Genomic DNA, 20,524 nt, shown 5'->3' on the forward strand with positions numbered 1-20,524 from the left:
TGAGCAGATGCCAGCACCATGCTTCCTGTACAGCCCACAGAACTGTAGCCAGTTAAACCTCTTTTCTTTATAAATTACCTAGCCTCAGGTATTTTTTACAGCAATGCAAGAATGGCCTAACACAGTTTTATAAGAAACTGTCAAACTGTCTTTGCATAGTGACAGTACCATTTTACATTCCTACTAGCACTGTATGAGTGATGCATTTTCTCTGCATCTTTACTATCATTTGATGTGGTCACTCTTTTTTGTTTTAGCCATTTTGATAGGTATGTAGTGATATCACATTGTGGCTTTAATATGCCTTTCCCTAATAGCTAATGATATTGAACATCTTTTCATGTGTTTATATCCTCTTCAGTGAAATGTTAGCTCATGTCTTTAGCTCAGTTTTTTTTTTGTTTTTGAGTTGGAGTCTTGCTCTGTCACCCACGCTGGAGTGTAGTGGCGCAATCTCAGCTCACTGCAACCTCTGCCTCCTGGGTTCGAGCAATTCTCCTGCCTCAGTTCCTGAGTAGCTGGGATTACAGGTGCCCACCACCATGTCCAGCTAATTTTTGTATTTTTAGTAGAAACAGGGTTTTACCATGTTGGCCAGGCTGGTGTCAAACTCCTGACCTCAAGTGATCCCCCCACCTCAGCCTCCCAAAGTCCTGGGATTATAGGCATGAGCCTCCACACCTGGCCTTCAGCTCAGTTTGAATTGGAAAGTTGTTTTTTTAAAAAAAATATTGAATTTTGAGAATTCTCTATATCTTCCTGTCTTAGTCCATTTTTATTGCTATAAAGGGATATCTGAGGCTGGGTAATGTATAAAGAAAAGAGGTTTATTTGTCATGGTTCTGCAGGCTGCACAAAAAGCATGGCACCAATAACTGCATTGGGTGAATGCCTCAGGCTGCTGCTCTTGGAAGAAGATGAAGGGGAGCTAGTGTGTGCAAAATCAGATGGCCAGAGAGGAAGCAAGAGAGAGAAAAGAAAGGGCCAGGCTCTTTTTAACAACCATTTCTCATGGGAACTAAGAGTGAGGACTCATGCATTCCCTCTGAGAATGGCACCAGGCTGTTCATCAGGGATCTGCCCCCATAATTCAAACACTTCCTACCAGGCCCCACCTCCAACACTGGGGATCAGATTTCAACCTGAGACTTGGAAGGGCCAAACCATATCCAAGCCATAGCACTTCCAGGTATTAGTCCTTTGTTGGATAGGTGGTTTGCAAATGTTTTCTCCCAGTCTCATAGCTTGTCATTTTATTCTCTTAACAGGGTCTTCCATATAGGAAAAGTTTTCCTTTTGATGAGGTCAAATTTATCAGCTTTTGTTTTTATGGATTGTACTTTTGGGGTCAAGTCAAAGAACTCTGTGTATAACCCTATATTCTGAAGATTTTCTCCTATGTTATTTTCCTGAAAGTTTGGTAGTTTTATATTTTATACTTAAATCCATGATTTATTTTTTTTGTTTTCTTGAGACAAGATCTTGCTCTGTTGTTACCCAGGGCTGGAGCATAGTGGCATGATCAAGGTTCACTGCAGCCTCAACCTCCAGGGCTCAAGTGATCCTCCTATGTCAGCCTCCCAGGTAGCTAGGACTATAGGTGTGCACCACCACACCTGGATAATTTTTTTCTTTGGTTTTTTTATTTTTAATTTTTATTTTTTTGAGACAGGGTGTTGCTCTGTCACCCAGGCTGGAGAGCAGTGGTGCAGTCATTACTCACTGCAGCCTCAACGTCCCAGGCTCAAGTGATTCTCCTGCCTCAGCCTTCCAAGTAGCTGGGACTATAGGTATGCGCCACCACATCCAGCTAATTTTTATATTTTTTGTTGCCCAGTCTTGGCACATTTAATTTTTTAAAAAATTTTTTGTAGAAATGGAGTCTATGTTGCTCTGGCTGGTCTTGAACTTCTGGGCTCAAAAGATCCTCCCACCTTGACCTCCCAACGTGCAGGAATTACAGGTGTGAGCCACTGCACCCAGCTACGTGATCCATTTTGAGTTAATTTTTGTATAAGGTGTGAGGTTTAGGTCAACGTTCATCTTTCAACTTTTAATACTAGTTGTCCAGCACCATTTGTTGAAAGGCTGTTTGTGATGTTTTGAGTTGGCTAGCTCCTTGATATCACCTAAATCTTATCAGTAGTCCATTTCCAAGATTCATTGCAAGATGACTTGCCAACCAACTAATCAAGCTTATCATTAGACAGAAAAATCTCTTTCCTATTCATGTAGAGTATAAGGGCTAAAAGTTCGGGTTTTGGAGCCAGGTCCTAGGTTTTTAAAACTAGCCCTTCTCCTTATGAAGTAACGTAGTAGCTTAAAACAACTGTGTGTTTAGGTCACAATTCTGTGGGATGGTATTTTGGACTGGGCTCAGCTGCACAGTGGTTCTGTGTCTGTGTCAGGTCTCAGATTGAGTTAGGGCTGATTGTTGGCGATGAAGGGGCCTCTGCTGGGATGACACATCACTTACATTCCATGTGGCTTCTCATCCTCCAGCAGGCTGTTCATTGCTTCTTTGCATAATGCTTGCAGGGTTCCCAAGAACAGCAAGCATGGTAGCTACAAGTCCTCTTGAGATGTAAACTCAGAATTTATACACTGTTCCTTCTGCCACATTTGTCAAAGCAAGTTACAGGGCCAGCCCAAATTTAAGAAGTTTGGAAAATTGACTCACTTGTTAATGGAGAAGCTGCAAAAGGATCGTGGCCATTTTTGTAATCTGGCTACGCTGGTAAATTACTCAGTTAATCTGAGTATCAATTTCCTTATTTATAAAATGGGGATAATAATAATAATAATAATAATGAACTCATAATAATACCTAACTTATGAGGCTTAATTCATGAGAATTCAGTAAGATGATGAGGATGATGATGATGATGATGATGATGATGAAGGTAGAGTATGGAAAATCTCAAACTATTTTTCCTCTGCTCTCACTCCATAACAACAATCAACACAGAAGACTTCTGTGACCAAATGTGTGGGGGTTTCAGTGGACATCAGTTGGGTGTCCTCCAATTCAATTCTGACACTGTCTCCCTGAGGATAGCCCACAGGTTGAGGGCTCAGTCCCACAAGATCATCCCCACCTTCCTACCAGTCCTGAGTCCAGGCCTCTGGAACTTCTGACTGACCAGCTTCAAGTTGGAGTTCCCACAGTCCCCTCTTTGGGCTTGATTGATTTGCTAGAGTGATGCGGAGAACTCAGGGAAATGCTTAGATTTACCAATCTATTACAAAGGAAACAGATGAAGAGATACATAGGGTGAGGTGTGAGGTAAGAGGCACAGATCTTCCACGCCCTTCCGGGGCACACCCCCCCCAGGAACCTCCACATGTTCAGCTGTCTGGAAGCTCTCTGAACCTTGTCCCCTTATGGAGACTTATTGGATAGGCATGATTGAAGCATGGACAACTGTGTTGAAATGTAATTGAACAAAAAGAATGTGACCTGATACTAACAGACTGAGTGGGGTAACCCAGCAAGGCCTGTCTGTTCAGATTTTGTCTTGGTCTTCCTGTGCAATATTTCTTCCTCCAAGGTATAGGGCAGGACCCTCTCTGGATTGAGGGTCTTACAACCCACAATCAAATTAGAGTCCTGCCTTTAGCAGGTGAAAGGAGTTCAGGAGAATATCAGAGAGAGAGATTCTGTTTCCTTACACCAACATTATAACAAAAGACTGTAGAAAGGATTATTAGAGTTATAAGCCAGGGACCATGGATATATATGTCATGTCACAATAAGTAACACTTTTTTTACAGTACCAGTTAATATTCTTTGAGTATTTTGTGCCAATCTTGTTCATGCATGAACTTGTTTTATCCACCCTACCAACCTTATGAGATAGTTAAGGAGACAGCAAGTAAGTGAAGGGGTTGAGATTTCACTCAGGCAGTCTGGCTCCAGAGCCAACGCTTGTCCTTTTTTCCCCTGTAGAAGGTGTGTGAATATTTAGCACAACTCCTGGTATGTAGTAAGTGTTCACTTCAGTATTTTTATTATTGATACTTAGCCTCATTAGGCTCATTCACAGAAGGAGGCACTTTCTAATTGTTTCCCTAGGTTTTTGGATTTTGGGATTTGGATTTTTCTGGAACCTGGAGCTCTTTCACTGACCATGATAAGCAGAATAGCAGGGGGAAAAGAAAAGAAAGGCAAAATGAGAATGCTTATGGAGACAAACAGCGAAGGCAATGGAAGGCCAGAGAGAAAAAGAGTACTCATGTCAGGGTCCCTTCTTGTTGAGGCCTGGAACACAGCCTCATTGGTTACTAGGCATAAGGACTCTGATGCTGAAGAAGTAAAGGGTTCTCCGCTGTAAGAGTAGTAAGAGTATAATCCGTGGCCCTTAAGAAGAACATGGACAACCCCTCCCATCCCCCACCACGCCACACCTGTACACACATACACCTCACTATGCCCTCATACCTACTAGGAGGGGACAGATTTTCTTTGGAACTTAGAGCCTGAAAGTTCCTTAGAAGATGGGAAACGATTATTTCTCTAGAAGCATTGAATTTTCCTAACTAATCAAGGCCTTCTCAGTTTTCAATATGGACCCTAACAAGTATAATACACTGTAGAACATTAAAAAAATGCCCCCAAGAAAGGTAGGGTCAACCTTGGAAGGTAACAGGCGTTGTTCAATAGGAAACCCAAAAAGCCCTGGGTCCCCTGAAGCTCTCCTTTGTGCTAGAACCTACTGGACTTGACTGAGTCAACTGCATGAAACCTTGTTGATAGTGGTGACCTCCTCTTGAACCCTAACAGGCCTTATCTACTGCTGTTACCCTATTGCTCCAGCCAGAATGACCCTTGACTACCTGGCACTGAGCCATGCGACCCACCCTCTTCTCCTGATACAGACTGTGGGTTAGCCTCCTTCATGCTAGCCTGGCTGCTGGATTCTGATTGGCTTCTACCATTTGATCACCTGGACAGACATGCATGCCACTACCTGTGTCCCTGAGGTACCCTCTCAGGCTGCTCTACCCATGCTCACCACCCTTCCAGGTCAGGATAAGCCCTCCAGCAGACAGGAGAGAAAGCCAGAAAGCCTAGATCTGACAAGCTACCAAAGGGATAATACATAATACTTGGCATAGCTCTGAGCTCTGCAAACAGCCACTGATGATCCCTGGTCCAAACCCTAGGGGAGTAAGCCTGTCCCTCCACCACTCTTCTCTCTGGCAGATCAGTAAGACCAAACCATTATGTGTACAACTTTTAAACTTAAGACTTAGTTGTACATATTGCTTAGGATAATATTCCTGAAAGCAGAGTAGGGTACCTATATTATTAATAATTAACCCAATGAGGGAAAGTAGCCCTCCACAAAACTTAGCCTCAACAACAAACCAGTCTTTTAGTCCCAGGGACTCCCACAGCAGGAAGAGATGGTGCACCTGTGGATCCAGCAATGCCATCAGAATCCCAGTTCCATCCCAGATGATGGCTTACCAAGCAGCCCTGTGCCAGGATCTAGATGCCAAGCCTATTGTGAAAAAAGATCATATTATCTTTCTTATATCTCCACAAACCTGAAACATAGTCACTTGAAAAATGGTTATTTAAGGAAAGGCAGAAATGACTACTACTTCATTAGAAATGTTCTAAGATTTGTGTGTGAAGGAGACAGGAAGGGAGGAGAACTCATAGTCGCCTTCCCATTCATGAGAATAAGGTCCTGCCTGCTTTACCCACCATCAGTAGATTGTGGTTAGGGAGTGAGTTAGTGGACAGGAGATAGAGTCAGAAGGTCTAAAGAAATTTTGAGAAAATTGTCTGTAATTTATAGACAGACAATATAAAGGGAAGTGATAATGGTTCAAGTGAAGGTAGTTAACTCTCTAATAAAGTTATAGAACAGTGGTTCAAAAGGTGGCTTGGAATGATTATTTTAGTAATTCATTCAAATATTTATGAGTTGCTTGTAATGAGATATAGAAAAGTCTTTGCAGGGAATTGCTTAAAGCTTAGTCCTGCTGAGAACCTATGTTACCCACCTTGTCTTGCTTCTTGCTATCAGGGAGTAATGTCCATTTGCTTAAGTGCTCCTCCACCCCCACTGATTGACAGCATCTTCTCTTCCATGTAGGCCTCACACAGCCCATCTGCCTATGCACTCGTTCTCTTTCTGTGTCAGTTACAATTATGTGCATGTAGCAGGAAACTCAAAATAATAATGGCTCAAACAGGATAGAAATGTATTTCTGTCTTTCTCCTGAAGGAAGTCTAGCAGCCCTGCAAGAAGGTAGGCAGTCCAGGGCTTCCAGAATAGCACTGTGAAATCATCAGGGATCCCTGCTCGTTCTTTCTTGTTGCTTCACAGTTCCTTCTAATCCAAAATGAATGAATGAGCTCCAGCCTTCATACCCATGTTCCAAGCAGCAGTGGGGATGAAGGGAAGAAAGCACATCTAAGTTCCTAGAAATCCCACGTAACATTTTCACATGTACCTTGTTAGCCAGACTTGGTCACATTGTCCTGTCTACCTGAGCAAGAAAGGCTGGGAAATGTAGTCTTTCAACTGGTGGCAGTGTGCCTGGCTAATAATTGGGGATCTGTTAATTGTGTGAGAAAGGGCGAATGGGTAAGTAGTGAGCATCTAAGCAGGAGGTGTTGGGCCCATAAGAAGTATTGAAGGGGTTCTGTGCCTGACATTCAGCTTTTACTCTTTTACTTTTGGCTTTATGCAGGTATCTATTCGGCTTTTAATCAAGATTTTTTTCCTCCTTAGAAATCTTGTACAATTTTTGTTTGTTTGCTTGTTTGTTCATCTGTACAAATTATCTGTAATCTTGTACACTGTTACAAGAAAAAGAATCAGGAAAGAATTGGTTAGAGGCAGATGTCCAAGGGGATAGAAAGTATCTGACTCTAACATTGCTTTTCCTTCAGAAAGCTCTCTGGTTTCTTTGATCATTGTTACAGGCATCTGGATTCATCAAAGGGAGAAATTGTAGGTAGACTAGTTGAAATTTTGTATTATTCATACACTTACTTTGTTCTTCACTGTCTTTGCTGATCAGGCTCTTCCCTCTTTTTTTGTTTTTTTTGAGAAGCAGTCTCGCTCTGTTGCCCGGGCTGGAGTGCAGTGGCACGATCTTGGCTCACTGCAACCTCTGCCTCCCGGGTTCAAGCGATTCTCCTGCCTCAGCCACCTGAGTAGCTGGGATTATAGGTGCCCATCACCACACTCGGCTAAGTTTTGCATTTTAGTAGAGACGGGGTTTCACCATGTTGTCCAGGCTGGTCTCGAACTCCTGACCTCAGGTGATCCTTCTGCCTCGGCCTCCCAAAGTGCTGGGATTATAGGCGTGAGCCGCCATGCCTGGCCGGCTCTTTCCTCTTTTTATAGTAATATGGTTTCTTTAGAAACACCCATATTTTTCTGATTATAAAAAAAAAATGTATCTTTACTACATAAACTTGGAAAACCTAAGAAAGAACAAAGAAGAAAATTTTAAATTGCTTCTAATCCTATCAAGAGATAAAATATTAATTTTTAATTAATTTTATCCATCTATGTGTTTATACATGTCTGTGAAATTAACATATAAGTATTTTTCTACGTTATTAAAAATTCTAAAAATGTTCATCTTTTTCCCTTTATCCAACATTTACTCTGCTTCTGATTTTTCTGATAATAAATAACACAGTGATGAATAGCTTTCTGATAAATCTCTTTTTTAGAGAACTTTTTTTAAGGCTTTTGGTAAATTTGCCAGCCTGTCTTCAAGAGAGATTAATATGTTTGTACTCTTCACCAACAGCATTTGAGCGTGCCTATGACCTGCATACTGGGTGTAAACTCTATACAATGCTAAAATAAGAATATGCTAGATAGAGCTTTTGATATACTGGGCTAGTTTTACACAGTTAATAATGATAATGCTATTTTTTGGTATCTAAACTGGTTAATACTGAGCGTGTATATTTTTATTGAAAAACTATATTGAGTATTTCTTTTTTTCTTGCATTTGACTTTGATGGCTATAGATCGTATCCAGCCTTCAGTCATCAGACATGTTCGTTCTTGGAGCAACATCCCGTTTATCACTGTACCCCTCAGTCGTACACATGGCAAGTCCTTTGCCCACCGCAGTGAGCTGAAGCATGCCAAGAGAATCGTGGTGAAGCTCGGCAGTGCCGTGGTGACCCGAGGGGATGAATGTGGCCTGGCCCTGGGGCGCTTGGCATCTATTGTTGAGCAGGTGACTGCCAAGATAGAAATTATGCTGTACTAAAATTGGGTTTTTAAGTTGCTAGTTCAGATTGGGTTTAAGTTGCTCATCAACTTATAAAAATAATTGTAATTTCAGTGCAGTAGATTTAACCCAATGTGAAAACTGTTTCCCAATGTAGATGCCAGTGAGAGATGGCATCTTAGGGCAAGAAAGGGGGATGTTAAGGAGTAGGGGTGATTTCATGCAGTTCATGCCTCAGACTTCTTAGTGATAAAGAGCTGTTTCTGTCAGAGATTCTTAGTTCTGACTATGCAGTAGAATCATCTTGGGCCTGGAGATGCCTGGGCTTCACACCTAGCCATTTAAGAAGTATCTCTGGGATGGAGCAGCTGTGTTTGTTTGTTTTGAGAGGATCTCACTCTGTCACCCAGGCTGGACTGTTGTGGCATGATCATGGCTCACTGCAGCCTCGACCTATCGAGCTCAAGTGATACTCCCACCTCAGCCTCCCAAGTAGCTGCAGCTACAGACACAAACCATTATGCCCAGCAAATTTTTGTATTTTTTGTAGAGACGGGGGTCTTGCTATGTTTCTCAGGCTGGTTTCCAACTGCTGGGCTCAAGTGATCCTCCCGCCTTGGCCTCCCAAAGTGCTGGGCCTGCAAACTTTTTCTGCAAGAGTCCAGACAGTAAATATTTTAGTTTTGTAGGTTATATGGTCTGTGTCTTAACTACACAGCTCTGCAGAAGCAACCATAGATAATACATAAATGAATGAGCATGGCTGTGAGCTGATAAAATTTCATTTACAAAAACCGGCAGCATGCCAGATTTGGCCAAAAGTAAAAATCCAGACATCCAGGCATCCCACAGATAAAGCAAGAGCTCTTCCATGGCAGCTGAAATTTTACACTACCCTCGTAATTAAATTTGCAGTTTTTAAAAAACAATTTCCTGAGGCGTTAATATTGGGAAATTGCTAAGCTGAAACGTGATACAATTTTTTTCTTATATTTTCTATTCTAAACAATTATCAAGCCTGAGCAACAAAGTGAGACCTTGTCTCTACAAAAGTAAAATCGGCTGGGCGTGGTGACTTGCGCCTGTAATCCCAGCACTTTGGAAGGCTGAGGCGGAAAGATTGCTTGAGCCCAGGAGTTCGAGACCAGCCTAAGCTACATAGTGAGACCCCATCTCTACAAAAATTTTTTTAAAAATTAGCCAGGCATGGTGGCACGTTCCTGTGGCTCCAGCTACTCGGTAGGCTGAGGTAGGAGGATTGCTTGAGCCTGGGAGATTGAGGCTGCAATGAGCTGTGATCACGTGAATGCACTCGAGCCTTGGTGACAGAGCAAGACCCTGTCTCAAAAAGTTCTAACTTCTCGGTAGGCTGAGACAAGGGGATTGCTTGAGCCCAGGAGCTCAAGGTTGCAACGAACTATGATAAAGTCACTGCACTACATCACTGCACTACAGCCTGGGCAACAGAGCGAAACCCTGACCACCACCCCCCGCCCTCCCGCAGAAAAAAAAAAAAAACACCCAAAACAACAGCAGTGATCAAACCCACCTCCCAGATTGAGTTCATCAGATAAATTTTAAAAATATTTATCAAGAGCCTACACTGTGAGGGGCACTAGCCTCTCTACCCTCTCCATCTTAGAGACATAGCAGTCTCTACCCTTTGGGAGCCAGAACTGGGACTCCCCAGACATTAAGGTGACTGTTCAGGGCAGTAAATATCCAAATAAGTGGGCCCAAATGACAGTGAGCAATGAGTCCAGAGATGGGAAACTCAGATGAGAGTATGGTTGTTCCTGGGGCTTCCTAGGAGAGCTGGAACTCAGCCTGGGCCTTGACAACTGATGGGATTTGCACAGAGGGGAAAAGTTCCATGCTACTAAGCACACAGTGTGACTGGTGCCCCTGCAGTTGTGCAATCCAGTGGTTCTGGGGAAGGGACAGGCTCTAGGGGTGTATTCCAGATAGAGGACAGACAGGAATGAGTATGGCATGCTGTGGGCCAGGGAGGAGACAAGCTGGAAAGCAGAGGTGGTGGTCTCATTAGGAAGAATGAAAAATAAAGTGGATCATTCCATTAGGCAGAGCTCTGAAGCCAACTAGGTGAGTTGGAGTTCAGTCTCAAAAGCAGACTGAAGATTTTGAATGGAGGAGAAACTTGATGAAAACGGTAGGAAAAACCTGGTAAAGGTTTGCGTAGGTTACCAGCTTTCTTTCTAGGGCTGCGTGTGGACCTAATGGAAGAGCTGTCTCCATCAGGGCCTGCCTAATAGACATCTTATCATGTCAGATGGACTCAGGAGCCAACTTAAAGTGGCTTCCACTGGCCATAAATGGGATGATTTAAACATCAAGAAAGGGAATCACAGCTGGGCGCAGTGGCTGACACCTGTAATCCCAACACTTTGGGAGGCCAAGGCGGGCAGATCACCTGAGGTCAGGAGTTCAAGACTAGCCTGGCCATCATGGTGAAACCTCATCTCTACTAAAGATACAAAAATTAGCCAGGCATGGTGGCACCTGCCTGTGATCCTAGCTACTTGGGAGGCTGAAGCAGTAGAATCGCTTGAACCTGGGAGGTGGAGGTTGCAGTGAGACGAGATTGCACCACTGCACTCCAGCCTGGGCGAGAGTGAGATTCAGTCTCAAAAAAAAAGGAATCACTGCACAATGCAACAAAATATGTTTAAATCCATGAGTTCATAATTATACTTAAAAAAAAAAACTTCATTTGCCATTTTTGGAGGGCACTAGAGAAGCTACTCATATTGAAAATGGATGAGTAAAGGGGAAGAGACACACATTTGTCATGCTTTTCATAGACAAACTGTACCTCAGGGTAACCAAATAGTTGGCAAAGGAGAGTTTCCATTTTGGAATTATTCCAGATTATAAATGAAGAAGGAATCATTGAGTTAGAGTGTCAGCATTTTGCAGCTCCTAATGGAATAATGGATCTTGGCAGTGATCATCAACAGATGCTAACATCACAAAAAGAAAGATAACCAGGCGTTATATATCCCCTTGATGGACATGTACACCACAACTTATAAAGACTTCTTGGGGGAAAAAAAAGAAACCTTCATACCAAACAGCAGTTTATAGGGTATACAAAGCACAGTATTAATGCCATAAGGACACAAATGGGAAAATGTAGGCTGGGAAATCCTAAAAAATAAACAACTCAGTTTAACAAAAAATTACAAGAGAGAAAACTGATGGAGAGGGGAACCCATGAATGAAAGAGACTTGAGAGACACTTCAATTAATTTGTAATGCAGGGTTTAATTTGCATCTCAATTTGAGCAAGCTAAAAAAAATTGGAAAAATATGAACACTGGCTATTTGATATGAAGGAAATCATTGAAATATTTCAGATGATAATAGATTTGTGGCGAGAGAAATACATATAATTATATATTATATATAATATATGATTATCTTTTAGCAGTTATTACTGAACTATTTACAGATGAAACAACATGTCTGTTGCCTGGAATTTGTATTAAAACAATGGTGAGGGTATAGACGGGTTATTGGAGAGTGGGAAATTGGCCATGAGAGATAGTTGGTGAAACTGGGTGGTATGTACATGGGGATTTATAATACTATTCTCAGCACTTTGGTTAAGTATGAAATTTTCTTTTTTTTTTAATTTTTATTTATTTATTTTAGAGAGAGGGTCTTGCTCTGTCACCTAGACTGGAATGCAGTGGTGTAATCATAGCTCACTGCAGCCCTGAACTCCAGGGCTCAGTTGGGATCCTTCTTCAGCCTCCTGAGTAGCTGGGACTACAGGCACATGCTACTTGGCTATTATTTTTTTTTCATTTTTCATAGATATGGGGTCTTGCTATTTTGCCCAGGCTGGTTTCGAATTCCTGGCCTCAAGCAATCATCCCACCTCAGCCAGCTGAAACTTTCTGTGATAAAATATTATTGTTGGGGCCAGGCACAGTGGCTTACACCTGTAATCCCAGCACTTTGGGAAGGTAAGGTGGCCACTCAGGGGGCTAAGGTCGGGGGATTGCTTGAGTTCTGGAGGTCAGGGCTGCAGTGAGCCATGATTGTGCCACTGTCCTCCAGCGTGGGTGACAAAGCAAGACCCTGTTTCAAAAAAAAAAAAAGTTATTATTGTTTCAAATCATGGTTTATCATAGCTGTTTGTGAGTTCCGGGACCAGTTAAAAGGTTTTAGACATCAGAAGGAAAGGACAGTTTAGGAATATCGACTTTATTGCATCTTGAGTCTTTAATTTTTTCATGTAGGTCTGCTTAAGGTAGGAAACAAAGTGACCACATTTGTTTCTGGGCAGACAGAGCAGAACAAGGTCAGCATCTGCCTCTGGTGTAGGCAGAGGCAACCCATAGGATTAGACATGTCACCAGAACAGCCTCCTTTACCTGGGTTAAGCCTTAGAACCTGAGAAGCCATCTGCTGAGTCTACATTGCATTTCCTACCTGCAGACTTTTATTCTGGGCTTCATTTCTTGGAGCAACTAGGCCTTCTGCATTACATACTCCCTGCAAATATTAGGTTGGCACAAAAGTAATTGTGGTTTTTGCCATTACTGTCAATGGTAAAACTGCAATTACTTTTGCACCAACCTAATACAGTCAAGTCCTATAGATGTCAAACTTGGCTACACACCAGAATTTCCTTATTAAAAATGTCTTACTTAGGCCGGGCATGGTGGCTCATGTCTGTAATCCCAATGCATTGGGAGGCTGTGGCAGGAGGATGGATTAAGACCAGAAGTTTGAGGCCAGCCTGGGCAACATAGTGAGACTCCATTTCTACAAAAATGTGTTAAAAAAGAAAAATTAGCTGGGCATGGTGGCATGAGCCTGTAGTTCCAGCTACTTGTGAGGCTGAGGCAGGAGGATCACTTGAGCCTAGGCAGCCAAGGCTGCAGTGAGCCACATTCATGCCACTGCACTCCAGTCTGGGCAACAGAGCAAGACTGTCTTAAAAAAATTTTTTTCATAGGGTGTTTTGTTGTTGTTGTTGGTGGTGGTGGTGGTGGTGAGACAGCATCTCTCTCATTCTATTGCCCAGGTTGGAGTGTGGTGGTGCCATCATGGGTTACTGCAGCCTCAACCTCCCTGAGCTCAGGTGATCCTCCTACCTCGGCCTCCCAAGTAGCTGGCATGCACCATCATGCCTGGCTAAATTTTGTATTTTTTGTAGAGATAGGGTCTTGCCATGTTGCCCCGGGGCTCAGGCTTTCTGCCTGCCTTGGCCTCCCAAAGTGCTGGGATTACAGGCATGAGCCACCATGCCAGGCCAATTGTTTTAATTAAAAAATAAATTAAAATGTCTGATTTTTATCTGCCGCCTGCTAAATAGAAATTTGAGACAGGATGTAGGAATCTGTGTTTTTACCAGACAATCTGGTTGATTCTTCCAGAGCCAGCCACATGCTGGTTCATAAACCAGCATTTGAGATCTACTCAATAGTCCACCCTACCTCCATCCCTTGTGAAAAGATGAAAGAGACAGTATGGTGACTTGTGGTCCCCTTTCCTTTCTCAATGCCAGGTATCAGTGCTGCAGAATCAGGGCAGAGAGATGATGCTGGTGACCAGTGGAGCTGTAGCCTTTGGCAAACAACGCTTGCGCCATGAGATCCTTCTGTCTCAGAGCGTGCGGCAGGCCCTCCACTCGGGGCAGAACCAGCTGAAAGAAATGGTGAGTGCTGCTTCCCCACATGTTGAAATGGATCTTCAGGTCTTCTTCCCTAATTCCCTACCACACCTTGTCTCATTGTTATTTTACAGGCAATTCCAGTCTTAGAGGCACGAGCCTGTGCAGCTGCTGGACAGAGTGGGCTGATGGCCTTGTATGAGGCTATGTTTACCCAGTACAGCATCTGTGCTGCCCAGGTGAGAGGCTGGTCTTTGAAAGGGGTGTGGGACCTATGAGGGTGGTTCTTGTGGAACAAAGGGGTCTGGAGCCAGACTACTGGAATATGGTGTCAGCTTCATCACTTGCTACTTGAGAAATCTGAAGAAAGTTTCTTATCTAACCTTTTTGTGCCTCAGTTTCCTTATCTGGAAATGGGGATAATATCAGTGCCTATTTCAGATAATTTTTGGAAGGGCTCAGTGAGAAAATATATGAAAAGCCTTTAGTATAGTGTTTAGTACATAATACATTCTCAGTGAATATTAGCTCTTGTTACACTAAAACTCTTAGGATTACAAGTGCTAACACATCTGAAGACAGAGAAGTTAAATGTCTTTATTTCACTGGCTTCTTTGATTTCAGGTGGCTTGCTTCTCTTTGCACCTGGTTGGTTGCCTTTTATAGTAGTTATTTATTAAGCTTTGAAGAGAAAGAGGAATGCTGGTGATTGGTTGGTTTTTCACTCATTCAGCCAATATTTATTGAGCACCTACGGTGTACCTAGCAGTCTTGGGCATTGGGGATACTGTGGTGAACAAATCAGACATGATTCCAGTCCTCATGGGACTTATGAATTTTTGGTGGCTACCCCTAAATGTTCTAGAACCTTCTTTCTACATTGTTTCATTTTTACCTAAATCTCCTGAATTTTTTTGAATTATATTCTTGATCAGCTGTACAGCTACACACTAGAGACATCTAAATAACAGTCACTTCAGGAAACAACTGAAAAAAAAGTCTAACTCCCAAATTATTTTATTTTGAAACTCCTTTATCTGTAAAGATGTAAAATAGCTGTTATTTTATATTATGGATATTATTTTACATGTGCACTACATGCACAGATGTTATTTTACACAGGTGATATTGTTATATATACATATATTGTTTTAGGTTTTGCTTCTTCATTTCCTGTTACTTTTTTTTTGTTTCTCCATCATTTGCCTGTTTGTACCCGCAGTGATGTTCTGGTATTACACCAGAGTGTCTTCAAGTCAGTGAGGTAAAACAGAAAGGCATGGACTTGTCCCCTTGCCTATGGCTGGGGACCCCACTTTTGTAGTCTTAGCTTTTTTTCTCTTAGTATAAATATAATATAAATCTCTATTTCTATCACTCTTCTTTATTATCTGCTTTCTCTTCTCCACAGTCCAATGACAATTTTGGTCTTTAATTTTTTCAAAGTGCCTGGAGCCAGGTGAGGAAGCTCAAGTCAGGGAGCTATGGTTTTGCTTTGGTTTGGTTTTTCCCTGGGATGAAACTTTTTGAGAGTTTGTTTTTGTTTTATTTTGTTTTGAATGACAGTAGCATTAAGAGTTCATGCAGCATCAGCTATTGTTTCCATTTACATTGAGTGAAAGAAGAGCCCTGCCCCCTCTGGTTCCCACCAAGCTTCAATCCCTGGGTTTTCCTCTCACACCTGTGTCTTCCCCCAAGGCCATCATATCTACAGAAAATATTTGCCCTTTGTACCTTGTCCTGTGGTTCCTTATTTTCTTCAGTAATCCTATATAGAAGACCATTATCAGTGGCTTTTGAAAATTTCCAGTAGGTAGTTTGCCAGGTTAAGGACTTAAACACTTAAAACAGCTTGTTTTTTCTTCATAGAAGGGAAACTGATTTTCCCTCAACAGATTGTGCTTGTCTAAACACGTACTTTTCCCTCTTGGAACTCTTTATCTCCTACTTTCATGCTGAGATCCCCAGACCATGTTTGTGAAGCTATTTTGGTGACAGGTATTTTTCCTGGACCTTTAGACCTCCTGCTTGTCTCTCCTACACACGGGTTTATATTAATTGTTTGATCTTTCACCATCGTGACTAGAATCTATATGTTCAGCTTTGACCTAGTCCTGTGTCCAACAGCACTAAGCTTTTCTGAAAAGGAGTTCATGATCTTCCCTTTCAAAAATATGCTCCATTTTATTTTTCCCTGAGACATCAACGTTCTTATTCTCCATTCCAGCAGCTAGACCCTGGCATTTCAGAGGTACTCAACAAATTTTTTATCGAGTGAGTGAATTATTTTTCTATATATATGTTTCCTGTGTTTTATATACCATTAAGGCTACTGTTTTATTGCTATATTCTTCTCAGTTACCATAGCCAGACCCTTAACCATCCTCACTTTGACTGTTTCAGTGCCTGCTTTCTTTACTATTTGCTTCCAACTTTCCCTACCTCATCCTGCCCTACATAGCAAGAACCCTCTTCCGTAAACATTAGAGATTACATTATTTATTGTTGAGCCTCAAGGTTTGTTGCCATTTAGTTTCTTGCTATCTCCATTTACCCATTTGTCTTTTTCTCCTAAACATTGTGTAAAATTCTGATTCAAGCTAGAAAGCAGAGCTGTTTACCAGCCCACCACCCAGCTCTCCATTCTACCTTTGAGCACCTTATGCTCATCTCCTCCCTTGAACCAAGTTGTGTTCTGCTCCTCTTTCAGCTTGTGACTAAAGACTAACTTCCATAAGTTTCTCAGACTAACCCCACATGCTCACACACAGTCTTAGTTAACTCCAGTAATAGTCTGCTTCAGAGCAAGAGCAGTGACAACACAGCCCTATTCCATTTTGTCTAACACACTTTTCTAAGCAGGGTAAATAATTTATTCACTCACTCGCCAAATATTTAAGGGCCTACTATGGCCAGGCCCTGAATCAGATCCTAGGGTACAGAGATATTTTAGAAATTGCTGGGGCACAGCGGTGTGCATCTTTAGTCCCAGTTACTCAGGAGGCTGAGGTGGGAGGATCACTTGAGACTAGGAGTTCAAGTCCAGCCTGGACAACAGAGCAAGACCCTCTCTATAAAAAAAGAAAAGAAAGGAAAGAAATTAATGGATAATCGCTGATTCCCCCAGTATCCCTCTAAAATAGATACATTAATTTTCTTAATTTTGTAAATGGATGACATTTTGGGATTTGGTAGCTCTCTGAGGATTAAATTACTTTTGCAAGAAGTCTTGAACATTCTTAAATAAATCTTTCAGATTATTGTAATTTTTTTTTTTTTTTATCTCTACAAGAATTGGGGCCAGGTGCAGTGGATCACACCTGTAATCCCATCACTTGAGGCCAGGAGTTCGAGACCAGCCTGGCCAACATGGCAAAACCCCGTCTGTACTAAAAATACAAAAATTAGCTGCGTGTGCCTGTAATCCTAGCTACTCGGAAAGCTGAGGCATAAGAATTGCTTGAACCCAGGAGGTGGAGGTTGCAGTGAGCAGAGATTATGCCACTGCACTACAGCCTGAGCGACAGAGTGAGACCCTGTCTCAAAAAAAAAAAAAAAAAAAGAATTGGATAGCACCCAGAAATGTGTATTTCATTCTAATCTTCTAATCTGTATGGGGCCCCAGAAACCTAAAGTTTAACTCCCCTACTCTTAGTGTCTTTTGTATACTGGGAAGTTTAGCATTTTTCTCCCTCATGCATTTTCCATCTATTTAATCCTTTTAGATTTTGGTGACCAATTTGGATTTCCATGATGAGCAGAAGCGCCGGAACCTCAATGGAACACTTCATGAACTCCTTAGAATGAACATTGTCCCCATTGTCAACACAAATGATGCTGTTGTCCCCCCAGCTGAGCCCAACAGTGACCTGCAGGGGGTAAATGTGGGTAAAGTATTTCTAAGGATTTAGCATGCTGGAGACACTAACACCATGCTATGCTGCATGCACTAACACTGGAAGTTTGGCATAAACAAGATGGAAAAGTTGTGAGAGAAACTTGTCATGGAGCAGTGACTGCATAAGCTCTTCTGAACTCGGGGTTGCATTCAACAGGGTGAGGTGCTATAGTCAATTAAGACGGTGCGATGAGCATGGCTTGTATATTTCAGTGGCTAGAAGACTGCATGTTTGGAAAAGGGATTGCCAGTAGACAGTGTGTTTTGCAGACAGAAGGGGCCTGCAAGAGCTGTCATCTACATATTTGGGTTCATTGGTTTTGCCTGATCCTAGCTTGGTTTTGCCTGAGCTTGGCTGGGTGCTTCCATGAATTTCTTTTTGGACTGCTTAGCTCACTCACTTATGACTTTTTAATCTGCATTCTAGGTTATTAGTGTTAAAGATAATGATAGCCTGGCTGCCCGACTGGCTGTGGAAATGAAAACTGATCTCTTGATTGTTCTTTCAGATGTAGAAGGTACAAAGTAATGCTTTTTTCTTTTATCTGCCCTTTGTTTTAAATGCTATATATGTGAGCACGTGAGTTTCCCTCTTTCTTTGAGTCCCTCTGATGTTTTGATGTTTTTTTGCTATAGATCATTAGCCATATGTTCTGACAAAGGGCTTTTATGACTCAAAACAGTGTGGGTGAGTCTAAGAGATGTCGTTTGAATCCTGAAATGTTACTTCCAGGTGCTTTCAGTTGTTTTTCTTAAATAACAGCTTTATGGAGATGTAATTCACATACCATACAATTCACTTATTTGAAATTTACAATTCTGTCCTGGCATGGTGGCTCACACCTATAATCCCAACAGTTTGGGAGGCCAAAGCAGGAGGATCACTTGAGCCCGGGAGTTCGAGATCAACCTGGGTAATATAGTGAGTCCCTGTTTCTACAAAAAATAGAAAAGTCAGCTGGACATGGTGGTATGCACCTGCAGTTCCAGCTATTCAGGGCTGAGGCAGAAGGATCACTTGGACCTGGGAGTTCCAGGCTGCAGTGAGCTGTTATCGCGCCACTGCGCTCCAGCCTGGGTTACAGAGCGAGACCCTATCTCAGAAATAAATCAATAAATAAAAGTTTACAATTCAGAGATTTTTAGTATATTCACATAATTGTGCAACCAAAACCACAGTCATCTGTAGAACACTTTCCCTTTCATCACCCAAATAAGAAACTCCATAACCATTAGCAGTCACTCCCCACTTCTACCCAAACCCCCCATCCCTAGGCAGTCTCCAGTATACTTTCTGTTTCTATGGATTAACGTGTTCTGGACATTTTATTTAAATGGCATCATATACTATGGTGGCCCTTTGTGACTGGCTTTTTTCACTTAGCATGTTTTCAAGGTTCATCCATTTTACAGCATGTGTCAATACTTCATTTGTTTTTATTGCTGAATAATATTCCACTCTGGATATACCATGTTTTATTTATCAGTTCATCAACTGATGGACATTAGCTATGAACATTCATGACACGTTTTTGTGTGAATATGTTTTTATTTCACCTAAGAGTAGAATTGCAGGGTCATATGGTAACTCTGTTTAAAAGACTTGAGGAACTACTAGACTGTTTTCCAAAGTAGCTGTACCATTTCACATTCTCACCAGCGTTGTATGAAGGTTCTAATGTGTTTACATCATTGCTGTCATTCAGTTTTTTTTTTTGAGGCGGAGTCTTATCCTGTCACCCAGGCAGGAGTGTAATGGCACAATATCGGCTCACTGCAACCTCCACCTCCCAAGCAATTCTCCTGCCTCAGCCTCCCGAGTAGCTGGGATTACAGGCGCCTGCCACCACACCTGGCTAATTTTTGTATATTTAGTAGAGACGGGGTTTCACCATTTGGGCCAGGCTGGTCTTGAACTCCTGACCTTGTGATCCACCCGCCTCAGCCTCCCAAAGTGCTGGGATTACAGGTGTGAGCCACCGCGCCCAGCCTATTCAGTTGTTTTTATCTGCCTTTTTTATTATAGCCATCCTAATGGGTGTGAAGTAATATCTTATTGTGGTTTTGATTACTTTCAGTTTTTAATGTAAACCATAGGACAGATTGTGGATTTTTTTTGTTTTTGTTTTGTTTTGCTTTATTTTGTTTTCTGTTTTTTGTTTTTTTTCTTTGTTGGGACAGATTGTTTTAAGTTGGAGCCACTGTAGAAGTCTAGGCTATCTGGGTACCATATTCTTATATGTTACTCCGTTCTCTGCTGTTCCCTTCTTCCTGGAGGGGCCACTCTTGGCTCTAATATGTCTTTCCATTCACTCTTCTCAAGCTTTCTTAAGCTTTTCAAGCTTTCTTAAGCTATTTCCATTTCACAGTCTGACCCATAAGAAATATAGTAGCTGTGTCCAAAATCTAGGATTCCAAAAGTCCCCTGTTAACATTCCCAGAAGGTTAGAAAACCTCTACTTAATTCCCAGCCCACACCAAGGCAGGTTAACGTGGCAGGACCTGTTCTCTGTTTTACGCTCAAGCAGTTGTGAGGTAAGGGCAGGGACTACCTAGTGGAGGCAGGGGTAGACATAGATGAATTGATCTGTCTCTGCCCATGTGGAAAGTCAGAGATACGACACCTACATGTCAGTATCTTTACCTGTAAGAAGTCTTAGTCCTGTGTTATCCACTGTAATTTGAAGTCCTAGGATAGGAACAGCTAAGTTGGGGTAAGTGTGAGCCACCCTGGAGAAAAAAGGCATTTTGGTTAA

At 42.1% G+C, this 20,524-nt stretch overlaps 1 protein-coding gene across 4 annotated transcripts in view; it reads left to right on the forward strand.

The window, feature by feature from the left end:
* ALDH18A1 (aldehyde dehydrogenase 18 family member A1) overlaps nucleotides 1-20,524 on the forward strand; it is a 51,069-nt gene that overhangs the window by 5,120 nt on the left and 25,425 nt on the right. For 3 of the 4 annotated variants that reach the window (XR_004244859.2, XM_032135849.2, XM_032135841.2), the window contains exons 3-7: nucleotides 8,015-8,229; nucleotides 13,766-13,915; nucleotides 14,005-14,109; nucleotides 17,596-17,754; nucleotides 18,196-18,286. Coding sequence is in view for 3 of the 4 variants with exons in the window: in XM_032135849.2 (XP_031991740.1) it covers nucleotides 8,015-8,229; nucleotides 13,766-13,915; nucleotides 14,005-14,109; nucleotides 17,596-17,754; nucleotides 18,196-18,286 (720 nt within the window). In the remaining variant the exon portion in view is untranslated. The remainder of the gene's footprint in view (nucleotides 1-8,014; nucleotides 8,230-13,765; nucleotides 13,916-14,004; nucleotides 14,110-17,595; nucleotides 17,755-18,195; nucleotides 18,287-20,524) is intronic. The other variant, XM_032135861.2, reaches the window with a different exon arrangement.

The sequence above is a fragment of the Hylobates moloch genome, unplaced genomic scaffold (genome assembly GCF_009828535.3).
Source record: "Hylobates moloch isolate HMO894 unplaced genomic scaffold, HMol_V3 SCAFFOLD_3, whole genome shotgun sequence".
Taxonomy (NCBI): Eukaryota; Metazoa; Chordata; class Mammalia; order Primates; family Hylobatidae; genus Hylobates; species Hylobates moloch.